Source organism: Xiphophorus couchianus, chromosome 5, assembly GCF_001444195.1.
Source record: "Xiphophorus couchianus chromosome 5, X_couchianus-1.0, whole genome shotgun sequence".
NCBI lineage: Eukaryota > Metazoa > Chordata > Actinopteri > Cyprinodontiformes > Poeciliidae > Xiphophorus > Xiphophorus couchianus.
Genome location: NC_040232.1, coordinates 4,559,318 through 4,582,756, shown reverse-complemented (window position 1 = coordinate 4,582,756; position 23,439 = coordinate 4,559,318). Strand labels below are relative to the sequence as shown.

The following is a 23,439-nucleotide window of genomic DNA, read 5'->3' as shown; positions in this document are numbered from 1 at the left end:
GTTAAACCTGTTTGTTCGTCTGAGGAATCCTCTTCTATTCCTTTCATTTTGAACAATATTTAAAGCTATTTTTATAACTTGCAGCCTATAATTTTGCTGGACATATAAGTGGAATGGAGCCAAAGCTTTACAGTTTGCCTCAATTGCACAACAAAGAGGCAGCCAGATGGAGTCAATAAAAGATCTTCAGCAGAGTCCACTGCAAGGCGGGTAATGATAGAAGTCATGGGGAGTGATCTAGCTCAGGAACCGGAGAAACCAATGAACCACAATAGCCACTTTTAGAAAACACTTGCAGCTGAAAATTGGAAACGTTCTGGCCTTTTTATGTGATTTCTGTAAAAATTGAGCCGCGAAAGTGAAGTCAAAGTCAGCCTTGCTGCCAGGTTGGGTTGCGACAAACGCCTGAATGGGTAAGGCACCTTAACAAGGTGTAGCAATGACAGGTGATCAATGAGGCCAGCAGGCTGCTGGACCAAAGGCAAAAATGCATGGTGTGGTGTGTCATTTGATTAACAATCAGCTCACAAGTCTTCCCCCATGGGTGCAACTATGGATGCATTCACATCAGTCCGCATCAGTTAAACTGTAGTCTAACTAAAGTCTGGTTTGTTAGGAGAGATGTGAATGCAAAATCAAACTCAAACGACCGAAAAAGCAAACTCTGGTCCGCCTACAAACTTTGGTTTCAAAGTGAACTCTGATGCAGTTCAGATGCATGTATGAATGCTGAGCACTCCAAAAGCAGGAAGTGGACTATATTGGAGGGTTTTCTGGGTAAATGCAACCTAAACAAACATGAGAGTATAGAGCTAGTGGGAGAAATTGCTTGTGGTGTTTTGCCAGAGACAAAAGAGAAAACCTACCACAGCTAATGCTACTCCATTTTTGTGTACATTTTGCAAAGACGGAAGTTGTGCTCAGTGTCTTCTTCTGAGGTTTTTATGTCATTTTTTTGGTGGTTCTTGATCCACCACAGGCGAAGAGGTGGACAGGTTGATCAAAGAGTTTGGATTGTTTGACACGGTGCAGTGTGAAAGTGAACTGAAAATTCAACAAATGTTGCCATTTTGGTCCCTAATCAAACTGAGCCTACTGGATGAAAAAAATAACAACTGTTAAACAGCATATAAAAACTTTATATGTATTTTTTTATGTTAATGCTTAAAACTAAAAATAAAATACTGGCCTTTTAAAAATGACAACATATTTTCTATTTTAGATGCTTATTAAAAATGGTCTTTTCTTAAGAGTTCTGGTAACACTGGCAGCTCTAAACAAGGTTTAGTTGAACTGAGAGGGAAAAAAGGCGTTTTGGGTTGTAAAGGTTGCAGACCCCTGGTCTAGCACATATAATGATCTCTGAAAGATGCAAAATGGGAAGTTGAAGAGGTCAAATATTCATGTTTTGATCATGACTCACCTTCTTGTTCCTAAAATATAGGAAGTCGCTCTTTTTTTAAGCACTTCCCAGTAAATGTTGGATTTAAGTTGTTGTAGGAGCTGCTCTTTACCTACTCTGAATAATTGTCTTATTCAGATTTGAAAACATAAGCTAAGATTATTTGATGCTTTCGACTTGTTTCATTTATGTGACTCATAAAATAGCATTTTTTTCTGCAGCAGGAGTCTGTATAAAAACCTGCAAAACAATAAGTGCATGTCTAAACCTGTGCTCAGAACTTATTAGAATTCATCGGTTTAAACATAAAGAGAGAAGATTAGTGCAAAAGGGACAAATGTAGGTCAGAATGGAGAATGACAGCGCTGTGCTGCTGTTATCTTCATATCTTGGTTCCTCTTTGACTGCAGCATCTGATCACCAAACTAATTCCCAGGCACGGCACCTGCAGCAGCCTCCTGATGGGGAAACGTCTTCCCTGCCTTTAGGTTGTGGGTTTTAACTCTCAACCAACAGCTGGGCTGAATGCACAGGACAAGTCCATGCGTGCTTAATGCAGTTTCAGTCCAGCTAAACTGAGTCAGAATTATGTTTGAATGACAAACGGATCACTCTTCACAAGCCTCCAAGTGTGCGTTACAGAGCACATCAAAGATCCACTTCCCCGAGGCTTCAGCGGTGTTTGTCGAGATGGATCGTTCTGCAACCGGGGCCTGTTGTCCCTGGCAACCCGTTTCCCCACATAACACAGCGGAGAACGTATACACACAGACACATCTTTTACATTAATTCTTTATGCTCTAATGCAAGCAGTCGGTACAGGAGACGCAGGGATCCAGTGGAGTTTGGCAGGAGGAGGTTTTGAGCTGTAATCATTGTGAAAGGTTTACTCACATGCTCAAGGACACATTTGCAGGAAAAGTCACTCCCTCCAACACAAACAAACAGCCTCTCAGCCATGACCACACTGATCTGCTATGAAAATGCATCACTTAAGGCATATAGCTGACAATTATGAAACCTATGTGTAGTATCTGTGTGAAGCAACTGGAAGCACGTTGGAATCTTTCCTATAAGATCTTTGCTTATTTATAAGCGTGTTAGCTTCATCCCCAGCTTGGTTGTTTAGGCACGGCTCCTGTAATCCTCTTTTAACGTTGTCTTTTTTTCTCCTCAGTGCCTCTCCATTTAGCCTCCATTCTGTCAGAGTTCACAGCGGTGCCAGTGCAGGGTTTTTAATCATTCAGTTTGTGCTTCAGATGGTGGGGGGCATCGTCACTTTCCCAGATAATCTCGATTTTCCTTCTTCTGTTTGTTGACTTTGATGTCTTAAACTTGTGTTCCAATCTGAGGGTTTGAACTTAGACATTTTCTTTATCCTGCTGCTTTGACTCTCTGTGCGCATGTTTTTGTCTGTGTGAGTGAAGATAATGGATACGTGCTGCGTTGAAGTGTGTGGGTGTACAGTAGATTAACCCTCGTCTATTAACAGCTGCCTGTTTTGTCATTAACAGGGGAAGAGATCATTCCTCTCCATCTGATGTCAATTAGCATGTTCAGGGTTGAAGTGAGGGATCTTTACATTTGTTTCCTCTCGGCCTCTGTGTGTGAGGTTCTGATGGTTTGTTGGTAAATCCAGAAGAGGCTGAAGAAAAAATGTTTAGTTTTGAAGATATTTAATGTTAATCAGGAGGAACATGAAAATATTTGACTCCAGTGATTTTTGAAAAACCAAAGAAATTTACTTAATTTTCACAACACGTTATTGACAATATCTTTGAAGATAATGTTTAGTATTAGTGGATTCGAAATTTTAATCAAAAACCATAAAAAAGCGAAATAAGCAACTCAGAAATCCTTTTTGCTGCTAAATTATTGAATGAATGAACATGAGCCCAAAAACAGAGTTATTTAACATTCAGACTGGTTCAAAGTGCTGTTATGCGCATTCAGCTTTCAGGAGTTTCAGAAACTCGTGGTCATTCATGGAACTTCTTCAGAAATGTGGACTGTGTACGCTAACATTAGCGTTGGGGACGTCTGCACCGCTGCAACATGTTTAACACTGAGAGGCTATTTTAGGCTTGAAAAGCTTCGCTGATGGGCTAACCCTTTGCTCTGTGGTCCGGTTCTGATCCTCACAGTCCTTTTGTCGATGGTAAACAGGAGTGAGGACGGGCTCATGCTGTGTATCCAGAGACCTTTTAATCAGAACCAGAATTAACATCATCAGCAGGGACCTTGGTCACCCATGATCCGTCCTTGGTTCACCAGTGTTCGATTTTCTGGTTAGTTTATTTTTCTTTGTGATGCTTGTGGCCTTTATTCACAGTTTTGAGCTGAAATATCCATCATCATCCCTCAACTGACCATCTAATGCAGTGGTCCCCAATCCCCGGGCCGCGGACCGGTACCGGTCCATGGACCGATTGGTACTGGGCCGCGCAAGAAGTAATTAAATATTTCTGTTTTATGTATTATTTGAGTCTGAATGGTCTTTTATTTTGAAAATCCTTTAACTGGATTCTCTCGGTTACGTCTTGCGCGCCAACATTGAGCCCACAAGCAGCAAAATGAGTTAGAAACAGATCAGATTCTTTGGAAAGTTTCTTTGCGAAGGGAAAAGGCCCAGAGAAGAGACAGGAGAATGGATTTATCCCGGTAGGTGATTCCCACATTCCAAGCTCTGCATGACATGCGGTCTCTCATCACTCCAGATGGTACCGTCTCGTTGCAGAGAAACAAGCTCAGGGCTCCCATTAGTCGTTATCCTGAGTTAAAATTTTCACAAAAGTAAATTGTTCGTTTTTGTGGCGCATCTGTGTCTTATTTTAAAGGGATATGTAAACTTTACCATAGCGACCAGAGTCAGAGAGCGTTAGGGCAGTGGTCAAGACGAGAGGAGTAGAGCTTGTGAGTTTTAGGTCTGGTTCACATGGCACGATTTAAGGATTGTCGGCCAATTTTCCAAACCTCTGTGACCACAGAGCCGATAAAAGTCCAACAGGTTTGATCGGTTCGTGTGTCCAGCCACACGGCAGGAGCAACACACCAGAACCGATTTCACTCCTGAACATTCGATTCCTGAAGAAAATCTAGTAAAACCCCCAACATACCATACGTAGAATAATCAAACACGGATGACTATGTAGAAGCAGCAGTGATAGTTTGTGGACTCATTTTAAGCGATAAAAGACGTAACAAAAAGAAAAGACGCCGGGAGCAGCCGCTCTATTTGCTGCACTGTGATTTGGAGGTGAGTTATGTTTCTTTGTAGTTAACATTTTTAACTGAATTAACATAACCACATATATAAAAATGACCTTTACACATAGTAATAAACATTTCCACATATCACCTCCGATGTCCACCGGACTCTCAGTTGTCATGTCAACTGTTTGGGATTCCCCTCCATTCTTACGTCACCGCGCTTTCTGATTGGCTACCTGTCACATTCAACAGGCTGTGTTCTCGCTCCCAGTCAGGGAAAACACACAGGCTGCGATAATCGGACCAAGACAATGTTGAATATGCCTGATTTTAGATTGGACATATTCAAGACACCACCAAGTAACACACCACACACTGCAGGGCATTGTAAGATTGTCGTAAAGGGAAAATCGGGGCAAAATAAACAAACAGAAAAAAAGGCTTTAGTGGGTACACCAACATGCAGAAGCATTATCTGACGGTTTCTCCCCTTGTCCCCTGCAGCAGAATTGCCAAGTCTTGACCGGTCCGCGGTAATAAAAAGGTTGGGGACCACTGAGCTAGTGTATGCCAGGTTTGCAGCCAATAGCTCTTCTTGAAATAAAATACCACTTTCAGCCATCTAGGGAAGCAGGGGAAATAAATCCTCTGGTAAAGTATTGTTTTAGGGCTTATATGTTAGAATGGTTTACAACACAAAAGCCACAACCCAGAGGAATTTAGATCAATAACATATTTTAAGTATGGAAGAAATTAGTCAATATTCTATTTATTTTTGTTTCAAAGTGTAACAACTCAGAAAATATCTGATGTTTTTGCTGGTTTATTAGCAGCAAACTCATGCATTCATGAATTACATTTAAACTTTTTCCAGTTACACAAAGTTTGAGTTTACCTTTGGCATGGAGTGAAGATGCTGCAGCAAAATCATCAGTTCTAAAAATCATACTTTTTCCCTTTCTTTGTTGCAAACTCTCAGCAACTCAGCTACAGGAAGTACAGAGGAGAAACATCAGTGGATTTGATTTATACGAACAGCACCGCATTCAAGATGAACACAACAAATATCCCCATTGTAGTTTCAGGATAAACAAACTCAAACAGGCTACAGATCCACTTGAAGACTGATTCATTGCTAAGTTGCTTTTATTCTTTCTTGGTCTGATTTGAGTGTTTTCTTCAGATAAGCCCAGTTGGGAATGTTTGTGTTGCTTGTCCTTCTCTTCTGTCCTTGAGAGGACCTGCAGTTTTCTGATGACAGTTTATTTTCGGTGAAATTTGAATGTGGGTCCTGGTCTGTGTAGGCGGGTTTTCTACAGACTTCAGTGGTGAGGCTTCTGTCTCTCTCTTTGTGCGCCAAACAGTCCAAAGAAAGCATCTTTTGGCCTTCGGTTTTCCACCCTTGTGAAATGTGTATTGCTATCCACTTTTTTTTCTGCTTGGATTTTGACCCTGTCATGTTGAGTTTTACTTTACGAACCCACATGCAAGAACACAATCAGAGAGAACGATTAAGTGCACAATAATCAGTTTATTGAAGTCAGGGGAGGGGTCAGGACGCGACTCCTGGTGCTGATGACCGGGTCGTCTTGCTACCAACAGGAGAAGCAGGGTCAGAGCAGTGAGGAGAAAATCCTTCGGGAATATTCCAGAGTCTGTCTTACTTGGAATGAGGGGGGTTCCACCAGAGAGGGATCGACGAGAGGAAAGGGTGGACACACGAGGGGTGGCTTCTGACCGGTAGCACCGACAGCGTCGAGGGAGGACACAGGAGGTAGGGAATCCACAACGAGGGGAGCACAGGCGCACACTGAACTCGGGGAGGACTGCTCTTCGCCAGAACCGCGAGAGAACAGCAGGATATCTGACGAGGAAGACAACAAAGGGTTAGAGCGGAACAGATCACAGAGAGCCTAGTTCTGGAACGAGTTGTTACCGAAGTAAGCAAACACTCAGGCGATGAGACGGAGAGGAGCTGCTGCTTAAATCCATAATCCACGCCCTCCAAAACAAGCTACAGGTGTGTAAACGGGTTGAACTCAGCAGCCTTCCAGGGGCTCTGTCTGTTGGCGACCTCTGGTGGATGTCATGAGGAATGCCAGTCCCAACGGCAGGAAAAAAAAACTCAAACCAAAAAAAACCCAAAATAAAACGGAAACAAAATGCAGACCCTGACAGACCCGGTGTCATCCTGTGTGATTGTTTCTCTCAAAGAAGTTCTGCTTCCTACTTCCTCCAGGTAGAAATTATTTATTATTTATCTATTTAAGAACTTAGGATTTTCATGTATAAACTTGCTTGTCTTTGTAAGCGTATAGGGCCTTTTATGCCTCGTTTCTGAAAATGGGCAGGAACTGGACTGAAATGCAACAAAAAGTAACCAAAGTGTAAAGAAAACTTTTAAAAAGTTCTTCAAAAATGCTTGAAGAGTTGATTAATCAAGACTGCTTTGAAAGATTAGAAGAAAATCATCTTACTATAAAGCAGCATACACTTTATTACTCTATTATACTCTTTTTGGAAAGCGGTACCCTGATTAGAAAAATGACAATACATCTTTATTCACAATCCCATTGCTTTATATAATTATCTTGTTTTTAAAAATTTATATGTACTTGTATAATCCTTCAAATTAAAAAAACAAAAAACATTCTCAGTTGACAATGGAGTATCAGTGTTCAGGACTTATAGTCTGAATGGTTTAACTATTGTAATTCTCTAGTGCCCTGAAACTTGCTATTCAAATCACAGAACATGATCACATTGTCCCTGTGATTGTTTAAAGTGGCCCTCTGGTATTTAGGGCTACTTCAAGCTGTAATTGGATACACTGGAAACAATATGTTTGATTGAAACCACTGGGAATTGTAGCATAGCTGAGCTGCAACTTCACTTGCGGAGAAAAACAGACGTGCTGGATTGAAATCGTGAAACCAAGACTTCCTGAGCTCCAGTCGGCCAAGAATAAGAAAGAGATTTAATGTTTAAGGTGTAGTGAGATCATTTTATATTCTTATAAATTTCATTACAAATTAGTTTTACTAAGTCACTGTTTGGATCTTACTCAGTGATTTAATTTGACTTTAATATTTCTCTCACTGGTCTCTTCGTAAGAGCTTAAGAGGTGCCATTTACTGCATAGTGAAACTGAGTCATGTACATTTTATACAAATGTCTTATAAATGACTCATAATCATATGCATGTCCTGGTGGCGTTTACTCTCATTTCTTTCTTGTAATCTTGAATATTCTTACTTTGCTAAAAAGCTCTATGTCTTCCAATGCAATGAGCACAACGCGCTCATAACCACCTGCAGAGAACGTTGGCACAGTCGCTCAGCATGTGGCACTCTCTTGCTTACAGCTTCTTTCAAGCTCAATGCCTGTTTTTATACCATTTTTTTCAGCAGATTCATAGAAAAAAATTACATCTTTGTTGATGCACTTCTAGTACCCACCAATTTGCAACATTTTAATTTAGAGTTTTTGATAAAATGACAAACAAATTGATGAATTATCTCACATTTGTTTTGTCTTTTTGATCAGACTCTATAATAGTTTTGTATGTATTCATTGTTGACATTAATGTTGACTTATTTTGTGTTTTGGACATTTGTTTTTCCAGTAGAAAGTACAATATACATACATGTGCAGCCAGGCTCATGTTCTTACATTCACCCCCTCTAATGTCTGTCCAAACTGCCTTTGGAAGTTTTTATCATGATCACCAACCAGAGATAAGTAAGCTCTAGTCATGTTTAGCAACTTTATCTGAATAGATGTATATGTTTCATCCGGTGTGCAAAATTTTAAACTTATAGATTTAAAAAATTGCCTCAAGAAAATCTAACTTTTGCATCTGATACTTGGATCACTTTAACTCGTTCTTGTTGTCTGCTATATGATCTTTAAATCCTAGAAATATAACGGTTCAAATAAAACATCAAAAGCTCAGCATTTTTGTTATTTATGCCTCTGATGATTAATGTAAACTTTTGACCGGAACTGAGGCCTGATTGTGTTGTTTTAGACAATTTTTCAATTTTTGCTTCAGGCCTCGTTGTTATCACACCTTAACTCGTTCTTCAAAGTAATCTCAAACGTATTCATCGGGATAAAAGAAAAGTGGAGATAATCTACAAAGGCAATCTGAATTGCTGCAGGGGTTGAATCACAACAACAAGGGTTGATCCACTGCATTATGCATTTAAGCAGAGATACCTGATTGTAACAGCAAGATGCATGAAGAAGCAATTACACATGTGGGCAATAAAGTTAAAGAAAAAGCCATATGTAAACACTGATCTCGTTATCGTCTAATCATGGCAGGTTATGGTATAATTACTGTCCTGAATAGTATGTAACACTTTTTTAAGCCTCTATTTTTTCTATGCCATTGTAATTTACTGCAGGAGGACTGAATGATATCTGTCCATCTCATTCCCTTTTCATATACAAATGAGGAAACAATGAAAGTGGCTGCTTTTTCTGTTGGAAATCAGCCCCTGCACCCACAGAAACGCACTCGACTCGCACACAGCTGCAATTATTCTCTGCAGCAGGAGCAGAGGTGATTTTGGCACAACTCTGATGAAAGGCAAACAAGATCCAGCCAATAGTTGACTCGTTTGTTTAATACAGTATGTAAAGGGATGAGAATTAAACAGGATGAAAGGTGCTTTGAAATGGATGGAGTGGATAAGTGGGCACCACAAGCCAAGCTTTAGGAATGTATGTCTGCAGAGCTGGCTCTGAACTACGATGTGTTCATGAGTGTCGGATTCCTCAAAGAGCAGCTTGGATCGTTGTTGTTCCTGGATTCTGAATCCTTTCATGAGTGCTGACTGGAAAGTTAAAAACATTATTGTAATGCATGTTGTTTTCTCACATAAACTGGGTCACATTGTATCAGTATGCCAGCATTTGCTGAATTTATTAGTGATTTTACATTTACATGTAGTAAAACCCTAATGTGTGCCGTGGTTATTTATAGGTTGCAGGATCTGGAGGAATTGGGGGAGCTCTCTCCTCACTGGGACAACCTGAGGAAGGAGGTTGTGATGCGATACGGAGGAATCATCGGCTCTTACCATGAGACTTTGGCTGAACTGGAGAAGATAAGCGGTATGAAAATATAACCTTTTTTAATCTTACACCCAGTCCTGTTTTCACACATGCTCACTGCAGTTTATCAAGACACAAATAAATGTTTTTTTTGTTTGTTTTGCAGACTGCACTGCAAACCTTTTCAATCAGTGTAGCATGCATTGCAACAATATTCAGACCGTGTGAACTTTTCTACTTATCACGTTGCAACCACAATCTTCAGTGAATTTTACTGGGCTTTATGTGACAGACCAACACAAAGTAGTGCATAATAATAAATACACATGCTATTGAAAAATCTAAAAAGTCTGTCGTGCGTTTATATCTGGATCTGCGATTCAATACAGCGTCAAAAAGCATTTTTGCTACACTTTCAATTAAATTAAATTTAATTTCTTCATTTTGTGCCAATTCACAGCAAATATTGTCTTGAGGCAGAAATAAATAATTTCAATTCAATCATATTACGTTCCAATTTATCTTAGTTGTCAAACAATACAGGAAGCTCAGCTAATTATTCGAAGCGGGTTAAAAAGTAGATTGCATCGAGTCAGTACCTGCATTTCCATTACAGATATGCATAAAACTTTGTCAATATTCTACTAAAAAACACAATTTCACAATTGCAGTATTTCCATTACACAGTTTGCTCACGCCATAAGTCATTAAACAACATGCCGCCACGTCATCCTCCTACCACTTCTTGTCGTCGCCTTCGTCTTTTTCGCCAGTGGTAACATTCGGTTGTTGTTCACATTACTCGTGTGATTCAAAAAAAGTCTTTCCATTGCAGTTTGCTAATTTTGATATAGTTGAATCAAAACCACCTCATTCTAGCACAAAAACTTATCTTTAATGGAAATGCAGCTCTTCGTTAGGGGTGTGTGTCTACCAGCTTTGCCTGTTAAGAGTCACATTTTATCACACTGTTGCTAATTTTCCATCAGATTGGACAGGAAGCATCAGTAAAACCCACTGTTCAAGTTTTGCTAAAGATTTTGATCTAGACTTTGACTGCACCGTTCTGACAGAATCACGCTTTGATCCAAATCATTCTTCCATAGATCTGCCTGTACGTTTAGAGTTGTTCCACAAGAAAATGAACCTCCACACCAGTCTCAAGTTTTTTGCAGCCTTTAAAACATTTCCTTCCACAGTTGCCCTGCATTGTTCCTAATCCATCATCCCAAGTATCATTTCCTGACCCTGCTGAAGAAACATATCCTCACAAGCAGAGATCTGATCAGAGCAACTTCTTCCACATGTCAGCTGTGTCCCTTACATGTCATGTAACAAACTGCAAACAGGACTTCTTGTAAATGTCCTGTCTGCTCTGTTCCTCGGTCTGTTTTCTCATTAATAATCTCTCATAAACCTCAGAGGTCTTCACTACAGCATTCGGTATGCTTATTTGATACTTCAAACATGCTGCACAAAGGCAAAGTAGACGCAAATTAAGTGAATGCTGAAAAAAGTTGGTTGTAATAAATTATATTTGGGGGTATTAAAGTAAAGAGGAATAATTTCTAAAACACAGGACACTTTTTATCCCCAACTATTTTATTTTTCCATCCACTTTAAAATTATGTGGCAGTTTGTTTTGGTATATTAAGTAAAATCTCCAAGAGATACCTTAAAGTTTGTAATTGTAACATGACAAAATGCATAAAAGTTCAAAGGGTATAAATCACTTCCAAAGCCACCGTATTCCTCAGAAACAATAGGATTGGTTTCTTTGCGATAATCAGGCTCTGTTGTGGAGAAAATAGCCTCCTGCTGTGAAGTGTTGCAGGAGAAACTGAAGAGGTACTGTATGAAACAGCGGTAATAAGGTCCAACCCGCCCCCTGCTGATCCTGTAAATCTGATGTGAAGCAATAACGGCTCAGATTAGCCTCAAGCATGTTCCGCCAGGACCAAAAAGCATCTAAAAGAACAGATGCTGAAAGCACAGTGATAGATATAGACTAATTTGCGTCACTGGAAAACTAAATCAAAGGTTGCTCTTGCAGAGCTTTATAGGAACTTGTTTTGTTGTGAGCAATAAAATTTGTATGCGACTGTGTGATTTTCCCTTTTCCTGCTGTGCAAGAGGCACCATTTTACATCAAGGCTACACTTACACCTCATTTGGACACGGCTCAACATTAAGTCCACTGTTAGCCCTAATTTAGACCTTATTCTGTATTTCTGTATGAATTTAGACTTATTCCTTATAGCTTTCACACACAAAGAACTCGGAAGTCTGAGATTTGCTTTGGTATGGAAGAAAATACTAAACTAAACTGAAAGGCAGTTTGATATCTTTACATTTTAATAGAACATCTATACATCCGCCACACTATTGAGTATTTGGCTTTAATTTCACATTTGTAGGAAGACAAGCTACTATACAAATATTGTTCTATTTTCTCAGGAAATATATGCCAACACAATCAATCGATCACCGGACCAGCAAGGCTTCCATAGACTTTTCATGACCAACTTAGTTTGCAAACATCAGCTACACCACTGGAGCTGTGACACAAATATTGAAGCAATTACCCAGTACCCTACTTTATAAATGCATGTTGCTCACATCAGCATGCTGGATGCTTGAAATTGAAAGTCAAACTGACAACATGACTTTCTTTGTGAACAATTTAGGTCAGTGGTTCTCAAATGGGGGTACGTGTACCCCTGGGGGTACGTGGAGGTACTGCAGGGGGTACGTGAAGCTTTTCAAAATATCTTTAAAAAATCAGTAGGCTCCTCATAATAAGTCTTAGGAAAAATTATTTTGTAAAAAGTTCGATAAAATATAAATGTGTGTTCATGCACTGAATTTTATATTCAGTATTTAGTTTCAATATCCTATAAAATAAAACAGTTTGACTGGTTTTATACCTTCCTGATGGTCACAGTCTTCTGTTTTTCTTTTTTGTTTAACCATGCAATGTTTGCAATATGGATGTATTTGTCAAGTTCACTGATATAAGTTGTTTGGCTTTAATAAATCAGACAGTGATTTTACAGCACTGTACCTCTTTTTAATTCCAAAAATGTTTTGCCCGTGTCAGGGGGTACTTGACTAAAAATATATTTTTAAGGGGGTACATCACTGAAAAAAGTTTGAGAACCACTGATTTAAGTCATAATTATTTTGCCACTTGGAGGCACACATGGATTTTGTATAATACACTGAGCATTACAACAATTACAATAAATTAATAAAACTGTTTCTGTTGAAGAAATATTTTAAACTTTGGTTTAAAACCATCAATGGGTAGTGTGTCATGAAGAGATTCACAGAATGTATGATCTTCCATAGCGTGTTTTGGTTCAAGTGTGTTTGAGGTTCTTGAGGTGAGAAGTTATTTGGAAAGGGAGAAACATTAACATTGAATCCACTAGTAACTGAGAGTGTCTGTCTTGTATTCAGTGCTGATGAACAGAGTGATGGTGGGAATGCAAATGAAAGTTGAGAACTTGCTTTTAATTACACTGGAATTTTCATCTGCATAGAAATAAAACAAGGCTCCATTGCTAAGCAAGAGCAAATATTATTTAAAATAATGGGGCCAAGGGCTGGCCCTTCTGTGAGGCAGTGGTTTTGTATTGCCAACAGAAATGCTGTTTTTTCTTTTTGTTTGTTTTGTAAGTAAGATAGAATTAGAACAATTTGGTGTTTAAAAAAATGCCCTGATCAACTTTGTCAAATCCTGAAGCCAAGTCAAGCACAGCGAGTAGAGGACAGTCAGCATCTGCTGTCGTCAAAAAATCATTCATCCTCCTCATCAGCCTTATATCTAGTCTGTGGGCAAATTGAAAATCAGATTTTTTTAGTTCTTGAAAACATTTCAAATGGTGATGAATATGAGCAATGACTTTCATCCACCACTTTGGAAAGAGAAATTTGAAATGAACCTGAAGTTGGCCAAGACATGAGCTTCCACAGCAGGCTTCTGAGGAAGTGGCCTAATTATACAACTTCTTTAAATTAAAGAATAATGCCAAGCAAACTTGTAGGGAGTGGTTTATTACAGAGGTGATCTGGGGCTTATGGCTGAAGTATTTGATTTTAAGTATTGTTGGAACTAGATCAAGAGTGCAGAAAGATGATATCTTCATCTTCTTGCTGAGTTTAGAACATTAAACTGGCATCAGGTGATCATTAAGTATGGGGGGGGATAAGACTTTCATCCAGGCAAAACTAACGTACGCTGTCATGATGTCATAAAGCACTATGAATTTTAACCCTTCATTCTAAAACACACATTATGCAAAATAGAGGCATCAAAAGCAATAATTTGACTTAATAAATGTGACAGAGCTTAATCAACAAAATGCTCCTCATTTTTCACTACTAGATCCACAGAAACACATTTATAGACACGCTGACATACATGAGAAGATAAGGAACTGTTAGAAGTTATATTTGGGTTTGTTTCTTTTCTTGACTTCTGGGTCTCATCTAAAACTCAGTCCTATTTAACTTCCTCTTGCCTGACTACAGTCTATGCATTAATAGACAGTGCAGTAGCTGTTTCAGTGTATACCTAACCCATGCTGACTTAGTGATTAAATTCAGTGTTAGTGGAGATAAAAAGTTCAAGCCAACAAATAAAAAACAAAACACTTTCAACATGCATGCATTAGTTAAGTGCTTCCTCCAAACATTTTGCATGTTGATTTTAATTTGTCCAATTAATTCTAATTTAAAATGCAAATAATTAATCTTCGTCTGATTTGCTTCAACATTTAGTGGAGAAGCACTAAGCATGTTTTTAGCTTCTCTGAATATCACTGGCTGATTAACTTATGCGTCTGAACAGCAGTAAAGTTTGCTGTGCTGTGAATATAAGAGCGGTTGCCCTTATTCAAGCTCTCAATCCCCTGTTTGCTTCTGGAATAAAGGCATATTAGGTTTACATCAGCTGCCCTGCTGCTCCACTAAACTCATTAAATTATCACTAATTAAAGTGTTATTATGAATACGAGCTTCATGTACTGACCAATCAGGCTGCATTTATGTCCCCACTCAGCCGAACCTTCAAGCCGTGCATATTTTAGCACGATGTGAGCTTTAAGAATATTACAGCTTATTAATTTCCCACTGATCCTCTTCTATCCCATTAATGAGATGTTTGTCTCTGCCGGGTTTTGCTTTTCCCTCCTGATAAGACGTGAAGGTGAAGGACTCTGAGGAGGTGGGTGTTAGACTCTGTGGTTTTGGTCATTATGGTTCCTGACGGGATCCTCGTCTGGCCTGGATTCTGCTGAATCCTGGCCTGATTTTCCGTCTTTAACTAGTCTGGCGCTGAAATAACTGGATGACAGTCGTTGCCAAACAAGTTGTGAGTGCAAGCTGCTGCAGATGAATTATTGATCACTGAAAATCACTCAGAAGGGTCAGACTGTGCGGGAGTTTCTATCAGAATAAATAAATGTTTGCAAAAATAAGGAAAATAATGTCATTCATCAAATATATGTCTGTTTTATGGTTTTTCAAATTTGTTAATTAATCCAGTCATTCATTTTAATTTCTGTGGAGATTTTTCTAATAAAGTACTTCATTTAATTAAGACAAATTCAACCTTATACATTTTTTCCCACATTTCCATACAATTCCCAGATTTGTCCAGAAGAAAGCTGATAAATGGATGTAAAATGTAAAATGCCCCCACAGGACAGAACATATTCCACCTTTTTAATTAATGTAATTGAGTTTTTCAGGCATGACTCTGAGCTCTGAGATTTGCTGTCCTTAAATAGGATTATTTATGCATTTATATTAAATTGATGAGCTCTTATCCACATGTAACTGAAGGTCAGACCTATCCATGGGGATTGTCATTTGATGAAATGAATCAGAGGTCGCTACATTTCGCTGGACAGTTTAAGTCATTTGATTTCTGCAGTTTTTTATTCCTAAAACAGAAAAATATTAACTAAAAAAATTATAAGTAAACAAAGTTCTACAACCTGAAGACCTTTTGAGAAAAGTAGGCATGTTTGTTTTAATATAATCCCGTGCGCTCTGACAAAGTTCCAAGGACCTTTAAAATTATAACTGACAAAAATCTCAGTTTTAGTCTCATCTGACCAATTCCAGTAAAGTTATAAAGATCAACATGTTTACACTGTGATGGTAAGACAGAAAGTTCCTGACTAACATGCTGGTGTGTAGATAGCTGTGTTTTGGAGATTTGGTGAGAGCAGGATGCCATCAACACTGAGCGCTGGAGATGTTTTTACCTCCCTTAGCATCAACTCATACCTCACTTTGTGAGGTGACAAGATAAATATGGCTCCTCATACATCCTGTTGGACAGTAGCTAGAATAAATAGCTACTGTGTCACATTCTATTCTTAACTCAAGTTTCTTGAAGCTTTGATGAACATAAAAAAGTACTGTGAATTCCCGGTATTGGCAGAAGTTATGGACCACAATTGTGACAATAACTGAAGTCCTCAAAAATGCTTAGAACTGCCTGCTTTAATTGCTCAAACACCAAATATATCTTTATATGTATTAATGCACACAGTTGAAACTGTCTTGGCACTACAGCAGATGCTAACATCCACTGTCTTCCTTATTTTTGCTTTTGGAGTACAGCTAATCAGTGGCAAGAAAATTAATCCTGGATTGGCTGCTTTGCTAACGCCATGTCAAATCTCGGCATGTCAAATCTGAGGTATTTTAGCTTCCAAAGCTAAATTTTCTTTTGAATATTGAGAAAAAAAAAATCTTGAGTCTAGTCAAATTATCCAGGAATAATTAGGAGTTAAAATCCATAAGTTAAATGTCTCAGTTACATTTATTTTAGGTTGATTATTAGGAGTACCAATAGCTGTAGTACTGGCATTTTGTTAACAGTTATTATTTCTGGGAGAGATGAGAGAATAGGCCACTGCAACAACTGATTAATTTATTCTAAGACTTTTTTCACATCTTTTACAGAATTGCTGGTAAATTAGACCAATAGTATGCATTTAAGGCCTGGAGCTGACAGTAAGGCATATTTTCTGTTGGAAAAGCTGTGAGACGTATTAGAAATTGTGCACCTTAAGTGAATAGGTGTGCAGTCTGTTGCCTGGAGGGTTTCAGCTGCTGCTCTGACATTCCCTGTTTTACAGGCTGAAAGCTGACCAAATCTTGGAAGACATAAATTGGTTAAAAGAAAAAAATGCTGTGCTGTCAGACATGACTCACTTGTCCAATTCATGCTCCTTTCAGAGTGATTCCTCTGCTCACGCAGCGTGAGTCCAATCCTCCTCGGTGTCTGCAGCATGTTGGAAACTGCGGGTCGGATAGGGAAGCCTGCTGTGCTCCAAGCACCACAAAGACCCCGATGATGATGAAACCCCTAACAAGCTTAAACAGACGCACACTGACCCGATAGACCACAAGTGTGAGCAGCTGTTTTCTTTTTGTTTGTTTTTGGGGGTTTTTAAGGACTGATTGTTACGGAGTTTGTTCTTGTTTTTTATTTTTTAAGCTTAGGCACTCAGAGGGTTTCTTAAATGCAGCTGTAGCTTGTTTTATTAAGTATTTTAATAAGTACAAATAAGTGACTGAGAGCAGATAAATGGCAGGGAAAGATTAAAGGATGAGAGAGATGCTAATAGATGGTCAGTTCTGCAGATATCCAGCCTCTCCTCTTGATAAAGAGAACATCTTTGCCACCCGATGAGAATCTAATCTTAAATATTCTTAGTTATTGCTTTATTTTTGGGCTGTGTAAAAGAAATAAAAACATTATATCCCTTAGTAGGGAAAAACAGGAATAAAGCAAAATATATAGACACACTGCATGTTATTGTTTACATCCAGAAATTTTGCCCATGCACAGAGAGCTGGAGGGCAAAAGGGACATTTTCTTACATGCCATCATAGCTGCTGCATTGGATCAATTCAGTTACCAAAATAAAATCTGGAGATCTAAGTAATAACTTAGTGCAAAGGAAAAACATAATGGACAAAAATCGTTGAAGAATGCTCTCTGTGTCTGTTACGCTACACACAGTTTTGTTGCCATAGCGACCGACTGGCAACAGCTCCATTAGTGTATCAGGATTCAACACCAAAAAAAAAAAAAAACATTTCCCACAAGAACAGAACATTCAGTCCATTACGGTATTATGGGTTCAAGCTTTATGTTTATTTTGCGAGTATTGAGAAGTAATTGTTTGACCACAGTAATGGTAGATTAGCTAACTTAAACACCCGAGAGAGTTTGTGTGTGGGTCGTTTTTTGTTTTTTTTTAACTAAATGCAGTTCAAACACTGAATTCCACAGCAAATCTACATGTTAAGGTTGTCATAGTCAAGCTAGCATAACTGCTCTACTTCCCTCTCCTTTGCTATTTTTGTTTTTCCTATATTTCTATATCTAGCTGTACATCCAAACCTCTTCACATCCTGAATTGAAGAGATGAGAGATAAGAGAAAAAAAATCCATATTAACAATTGATTTTTCAGCTGAAATCAGAAACAAATGCACAATCCACAGGAACACTGAGACTGAAGAAAATAAAAAGACTAGTTATTTACCCCAGTGATGAAATATTTTTATGTTGGCTGTAGACCTACTGTTTTACATATTACAGTACAATATTGAAAAGATTCTTTGCTTTTCTTCTTCACAAATCCTTCACTTGTGGAGCTGACTTTTGGATTTTTGTTGAAAATGTCTGAAAGTTTTAGTTAATTATAATTATGTCCAACACAGAGCCAAATAAACACATGCTCTGGGTATTCTGTCACTTAGAGGCTGGTTGAATCTGTTAGTCCACTGTTTACAATGTAAAACATTCACACCACATTCATTACATCTATTATTCTTTTATCAGCAGAAGCAAACAAACGGTTTTCACCAATTAATGACAATGACTGTCACCTTAAAAAACAGATGTTGGTCTTATTTTTTCAGACAGCTCATCTCTGCTTTAGTGAGTCTGTGGATTCTGTACAGAAACAGATTGAAATAAATTTGCTTTCCACCTGGCAAACAATGTGAAAATCTCAGACGGGTGACGGATCCACTCATTAAGACTGTATGACAACAGTTTCTGCGCTGTTCCTGCTCTGATTGACAGATGGTGATGTGTTGCCTCAAGAGTGATTTAAGAGCAGAACGGATACCAGTGATTCTTGAGAATAGGGACAAAACAGGTCCCATGGATAAAGTACAAAATTTGAATAAAATATACACCAAATATATATTTTTTAAATATCTGACTAAACTAACCTGGGTCATCTGAGCACAACAATGTATGTTTTCCTGGTGTTTGCTGAATATTTTTTTATTTTAAACATTGTAGTAGGTGAATGGTGTCTGTAAAAGCCCTTGTCCTGGTGTAGAACTCAATACATTATCATAGTTTAAAAGAACTAAAATAATTATATTTAGTTGTCATAATATATTATTTTATAAGTATTCAAACAACTAACTTCATAACTATCAATGAATGCAATTAAAAGTCATTTAATGTATTTTCAAATTCAATTGAAATTGTGTCCTCAGTTTTTGTCAACACCGTCAGACATAGAAAGAATGTGAAAAAAATCAGGCATTATTGAAGGGCACCAGAAATTCTGAGGACCCCATGACCACTTCCTTTCTCTTCCTGTGCTTGGGGGGATAAGCAGCTCTGGTAAGCTTATATTATTCTTTTGTTTTTTCTTCTTTTTTATTCCTAAGTTGTTTGTCACAACCATAAAGTGTCAACACCATAAGTAACATTTTTCAAAATTTTGATGAAATTTTGTTAAATAAATGCTTAATTTTAGTATATTTTAAGGATTTAAAAGAACTGATGAGCTACAATATGGCCTCCTTCAGAATATCATCATATAAATGAAGTTAGCATGGCGTTTTGTCAACTCCGTCAGATGTCAACTCCATCAGATTTTTTAACTGACGGTGTTGACTCTCTTAGTGATGGTGTTGACAAATGTCACTTAAGTGTGCAGTTAATTCATTTTACTGTATTTTACATAATTGACAGCACTTCACATTCATCATGTATTTCTTTTTAAAAATGTTTCTGATTATTTTCAGCAACGTGTAAAGTTTAATGGTTTAAATTTAATACAATTTTATTAGTCCTTTAAAATTAATAAGATGTAGTTTATTTTGTAAGGGAAGGGTATGTTTATCCCATGACAAGCAGTGTACTGATGATAATTGCCTATATTTCAGGCTACAATGGCCAGAGAAAAGCTGTCAGTGGAGGAGCGCAAGAGAAGGAACAGGGAGTATCAGAAAAGAAGGAGAGAAAAAATAAATAGCCAGCCTGAGCTGAAGGAAGAGTTTTTAAGAAAGGAAAGGAAAAGATGGAGACAGAGAGTGGAAGAGGGAAAAATAAAACATATCAATAATCTGGGTGAAAGAGATAAGAGACGTAAGAGAAGACTTTGGAAGCAAAAACAAAAGGAGGCAAGAGAACGCAGAAACAGAGCAAAGGAAGGCCAGAAAAGTGTAGATACCCCACCGCAGAGTCCTGTAGATTTAAATTTTGAAGAACCAAGGAGCACTAGGCAGCGGGCAGCAGGGGAAAGGGAAGTACAATCCTGTCACTATGGACAAAATCTCCCGCAGATCACACTTCACACAGGCATGTTCTACACTGGGCAACAAAAAGCAGGATTCTGCACAATCTCGGAGTCAAAGCGTCAGGATGCTGCAGCCATATGGACCTATATGGATCAAATCCTCACAGATATTCACATCAGATATCCGGCTATAAACACTATCCACTTTTGGTCTGATGGTCCAAGCAAACAATATAAAAATAAGAAGAACTTCTTTCTCCTCTGTGTTGTCCCGCAACGTCTGGGATTTGAGAAAGCTACATGGAATTTCTTCCCAACATCACATGGCAAAGGCGCTCCAGATGGCATTGGGGCGACGGTGAAGAGATGTGCTGACAGTATTGTGCTGAGAGGTCAGGATATCATAGATGGCAAATTATTCTTTGACAAGGTGTCCAACAGCTTAAGTGGTGTCAAGCTGCAATTTGTGACAAATGAAGATTTTCAGTCTTATGACTCTCTCCTCCTGCAAACCCTGAAATCAATTCCAGGAACAAGAAACATTCACCAAGTGCTAGCTCAGGGGAATGTCATCCATTGTAGGTTCCTTTCATGTTTTTGCGGAGAGCCACAGATTTGCAAGTGCTTCAGTCCCACCATTCACTCTTTTGGCAACACAACACAGGACCCAGATGTCCATGAAAGTTCAACCACTGCTAAAGTTCAAAATCCTCTGGAAATGCTGATGGAGGAAATGGAGAAGGAGCCGAGCAAGACACCTAAAGGAACAACAACCCTGATAGATCCTTGTGATGTCCAAAGTGAAGACTGGCTTGTTGTGATGTATGATGGAAAATGGTGGCTGGCTAAAGCCTTACAAATTGACAAAGAGCACGAAGATGTACAAGTGGAATTTTTTCATCCTCATGGACCAACTCTTAGCTTCAAGCAAAAACAAGGTCGTCGGGATATCTGCTTTGTGCCATTTTCGGATGTCCTAGTTAGGCTGAGAAAACCATCCTCACCAGTCCGCACAAGCAGCACCAGGGGTGTATACCGCATTTCACCAGCTGTTATGGATTTTATTGAAGGAGAATATGTGACACGTCTATTGCCTGGGGATTAAATATTCTGACTTTTAAGCGATTTAGAAAGATATGAATTAGTTCACAATATATTTCAAAAAGTTCTGTTGTGTATATTTTTGTTTGTATTCATCTTTTACATTTTGATTGAAAATCGTCCTGGTTGATGACTTCAGTGACAAAGGTACATTCTCAAAAATTTAGATGTTCCTTGAAATCTAAATATGGTTATTTCACATTTTTTCTTCATATCTTCACATTCTACAACATTTCAGCATTTAATTCTTCTTAAATGTCATTTCAAGTTCAGTGTTTTCTTTTTACTTACTAGTTTGTCACCACCATCAGTTTTGTGTCAACACCGTCATGTGCCGTCAACTCTGTCAGATGTAGTTTATGTTGCATTTTGTTTAAAATAACATTTATTTTGTTTCTTGATAGGCATTTGTTTGTGAAATGTCTGAATTCATGTATTTGGTGCATATGTGTTTTTTACTAATAAATGACACTGTTCATTGTGGTGATTACTTTCAAAATTGTTTTTTGTATCAATTGAACTGGAGTAATTAAATACAGACTAAATAAATGTTTAAATTGTGGTATGATTAATTTAAAAAACATGGACATAATTAAAATAATTAAGACACCACAGAGAGTAAAAATATCAGTCATAAGTTCATTAAAAAATAATTTTATACCAATTTATTTTTGTCTGATGGTGTTGACAAATTTCTCAGTCAGATTCAGTAAAAATGTAATTTAAAAGAAAATGCTGCAGCTGGGAGCCTGCACCTTAACATATTTACATTCCCAAAACATTATTTGTCATGTATGAATACATAACTTCAGGAATAAATAACATTTTTGGTGGAAGAATTTTAAAACCATTTTGTCCCTTATCTCAAGAATCACTGATACAACAAGATGGGTTGAGCTTCCATAAAGGAGAGTTATGGCCTATATCAAGTAGAAGAACTGTAAAGTGTTAGTTTAATCGATAGACCAGCATTAACATACTTTACAAAAAAAAAGAAAAATGACAGCCAGGATTACATTTGGAAGTACAACCACTTAGACACACATGGACTGTCTTACATTACAACGCTGAACATTTCTCACTCGCTCTAAAATATAATGTAAATAAATTAGAATATATGTTTCAATGAGGCCCATTTGTCATATTAAAAGTACCTTTTTATATAATTGGTTAATGAGAACATGTGTGACGCCAGAAAAGCTTAATAAGTACAATGGTGCCATCCCAGACCTGTGTATTAGATGTGGAGAAGAGAAGGGAACATTCTTCCATTGTATCTGGAAATGCAAGAAAGTTACACAGTTTTAGAGGGAGATTAAACAAGCTCTAGAGATTATACTAGGTATAAAACTAGTTCTTGACCCCAAATTGTTCATTCTAGGTTTATATCCTGACAGACGTCAAACTTCCAGAAAGATTATTACTGCCATGGATTTATATTTACTACTTGCAAAAAGAGTCATAGCACTCTCTTGGAAGAGTACCAGTAAACCAAAATTCATTAACTGGATTAATGAAATATCCACAACCTCACCAATGGAAAAGATTACTTTCATTATAAAAGGGAAACTATCGCTTTTTCAAATTATTTGGGGTCCTTTTATGGAATATATAGAAAACATGGATATGAGGGGTGTCGGGGGTGAGTTATAGTTGCAGTTGGTCCCCTGCAGTGTCCTAAAATAATCTTCTTTATTTGTATACTTGACTACTTTACTTTGAATTATACATTCGAGTTTGTATTTTCTGAACTACGAACAATACTGAACTAATTTGGGCTAATTCCTGGAAAATAGGGAAACCGTTATTGTTGGAATTGTTGTTTCTTCTCAGGGGGGTTTGGGGTTGGGGGCATTGTTTTTCTTTTCTCATATACTCTGTATGTAATAAGTGCTGCTCTAAAAGATCCCATAACGACCTGGCATGCAAGGAAACACAAGTTGAATGTTGGACAATAATTTAACTACCCTGGACTTTTCCTTTGATGTGAGAGCACATTTATGTCCTGTATATTAATGGAAACATTGTTGAAAAACCAATAAAGATAATGTTGGGGAAAAAAAGTACCTTTTTAGGCATAA

At 38.0% G+C, this 23,439-nt stretch overlaps 2 protein-coding genes and 1 long non-coding RNA gene across 7 annotated transcripts in view; 2 read left to right on the top strand and 1 right to left on the bottom strand.

The window, feature by feature from the left end:
• The window catches only part of inpp4b (inositol polyphosphate-4-phosphatase type II B), a 198,999-nt gene that overhangs the window by 116,330 nt on the left and 59,230 nt on the right, over positions 1-23,439 (top strand). For all 4 annotated transcript variants that reach the window (XM_028016222.1, XM_028016220.1, XM_028016223.1 and 1 more), the window contains one exon: positions 9,606-9,736. In XM_028016222.1, the coding sequence (XP_027872023.1) occupies positions 9,606-9,736 (131 nt within the window). The remainder of the gene's footprint in view (positions 1-9,605; positions 9,737-23,439) is intronic.
• On the bottom strand, positions 802-18,947 carry LOC114143865 (uncharacterized). Its single transcript, XR_003595339.1, has 3 exons — positions 18,839-18,947; positions 8,488-8,492; positions 802-812 (listed from the first exon to the last, which is right to left on the bottom strand). It is a non-coding gene; the product is annotated as an uncharacterized LOC114143865 (long non-coding RNA).
• Positions 18,853-21,915, top strand: LOC114143864 (uncharacterized). Of its 2 annotated transcripts, XM_028016228.1 has the most exons (3): positions 18,853-19,356; positions 19,905-20,154; positions 20,265-21,915. In XM_028016228.1, the coding sequence occupies exon 3, from the start codon at positions 20,322-20,324 to the stop codon at positions 21,360-21,362; it is 1,041 nt and encodes a 346-aa protein (XP_027872029.1). In that variant the 5' UTR covers positions 18,853-19,356; positions 19,905-20,154; positions 20,265-20,321; the 3' UTR covers positions 21,363-21,915. The 2 variants fall into 2 exon arrangements, with proteins under 2 accessions (XP_027872029.1, XP_027872028.1); XM_028016227.1 differs by lacking the exon at positions 18,853-19,356 and having other exon boundaries at positions 19,770-20,157; positions 20,268-21,915.

Excerpts from the sequence above, each read along its gene's own strand:
- LOC114143864 (XM_028016228.1), top strand. The coding sequence starts at position 20,322 with ATGTTCTACACTGGGCAACAAAAAGCAGGATTCTGCACAATCTCGGAG.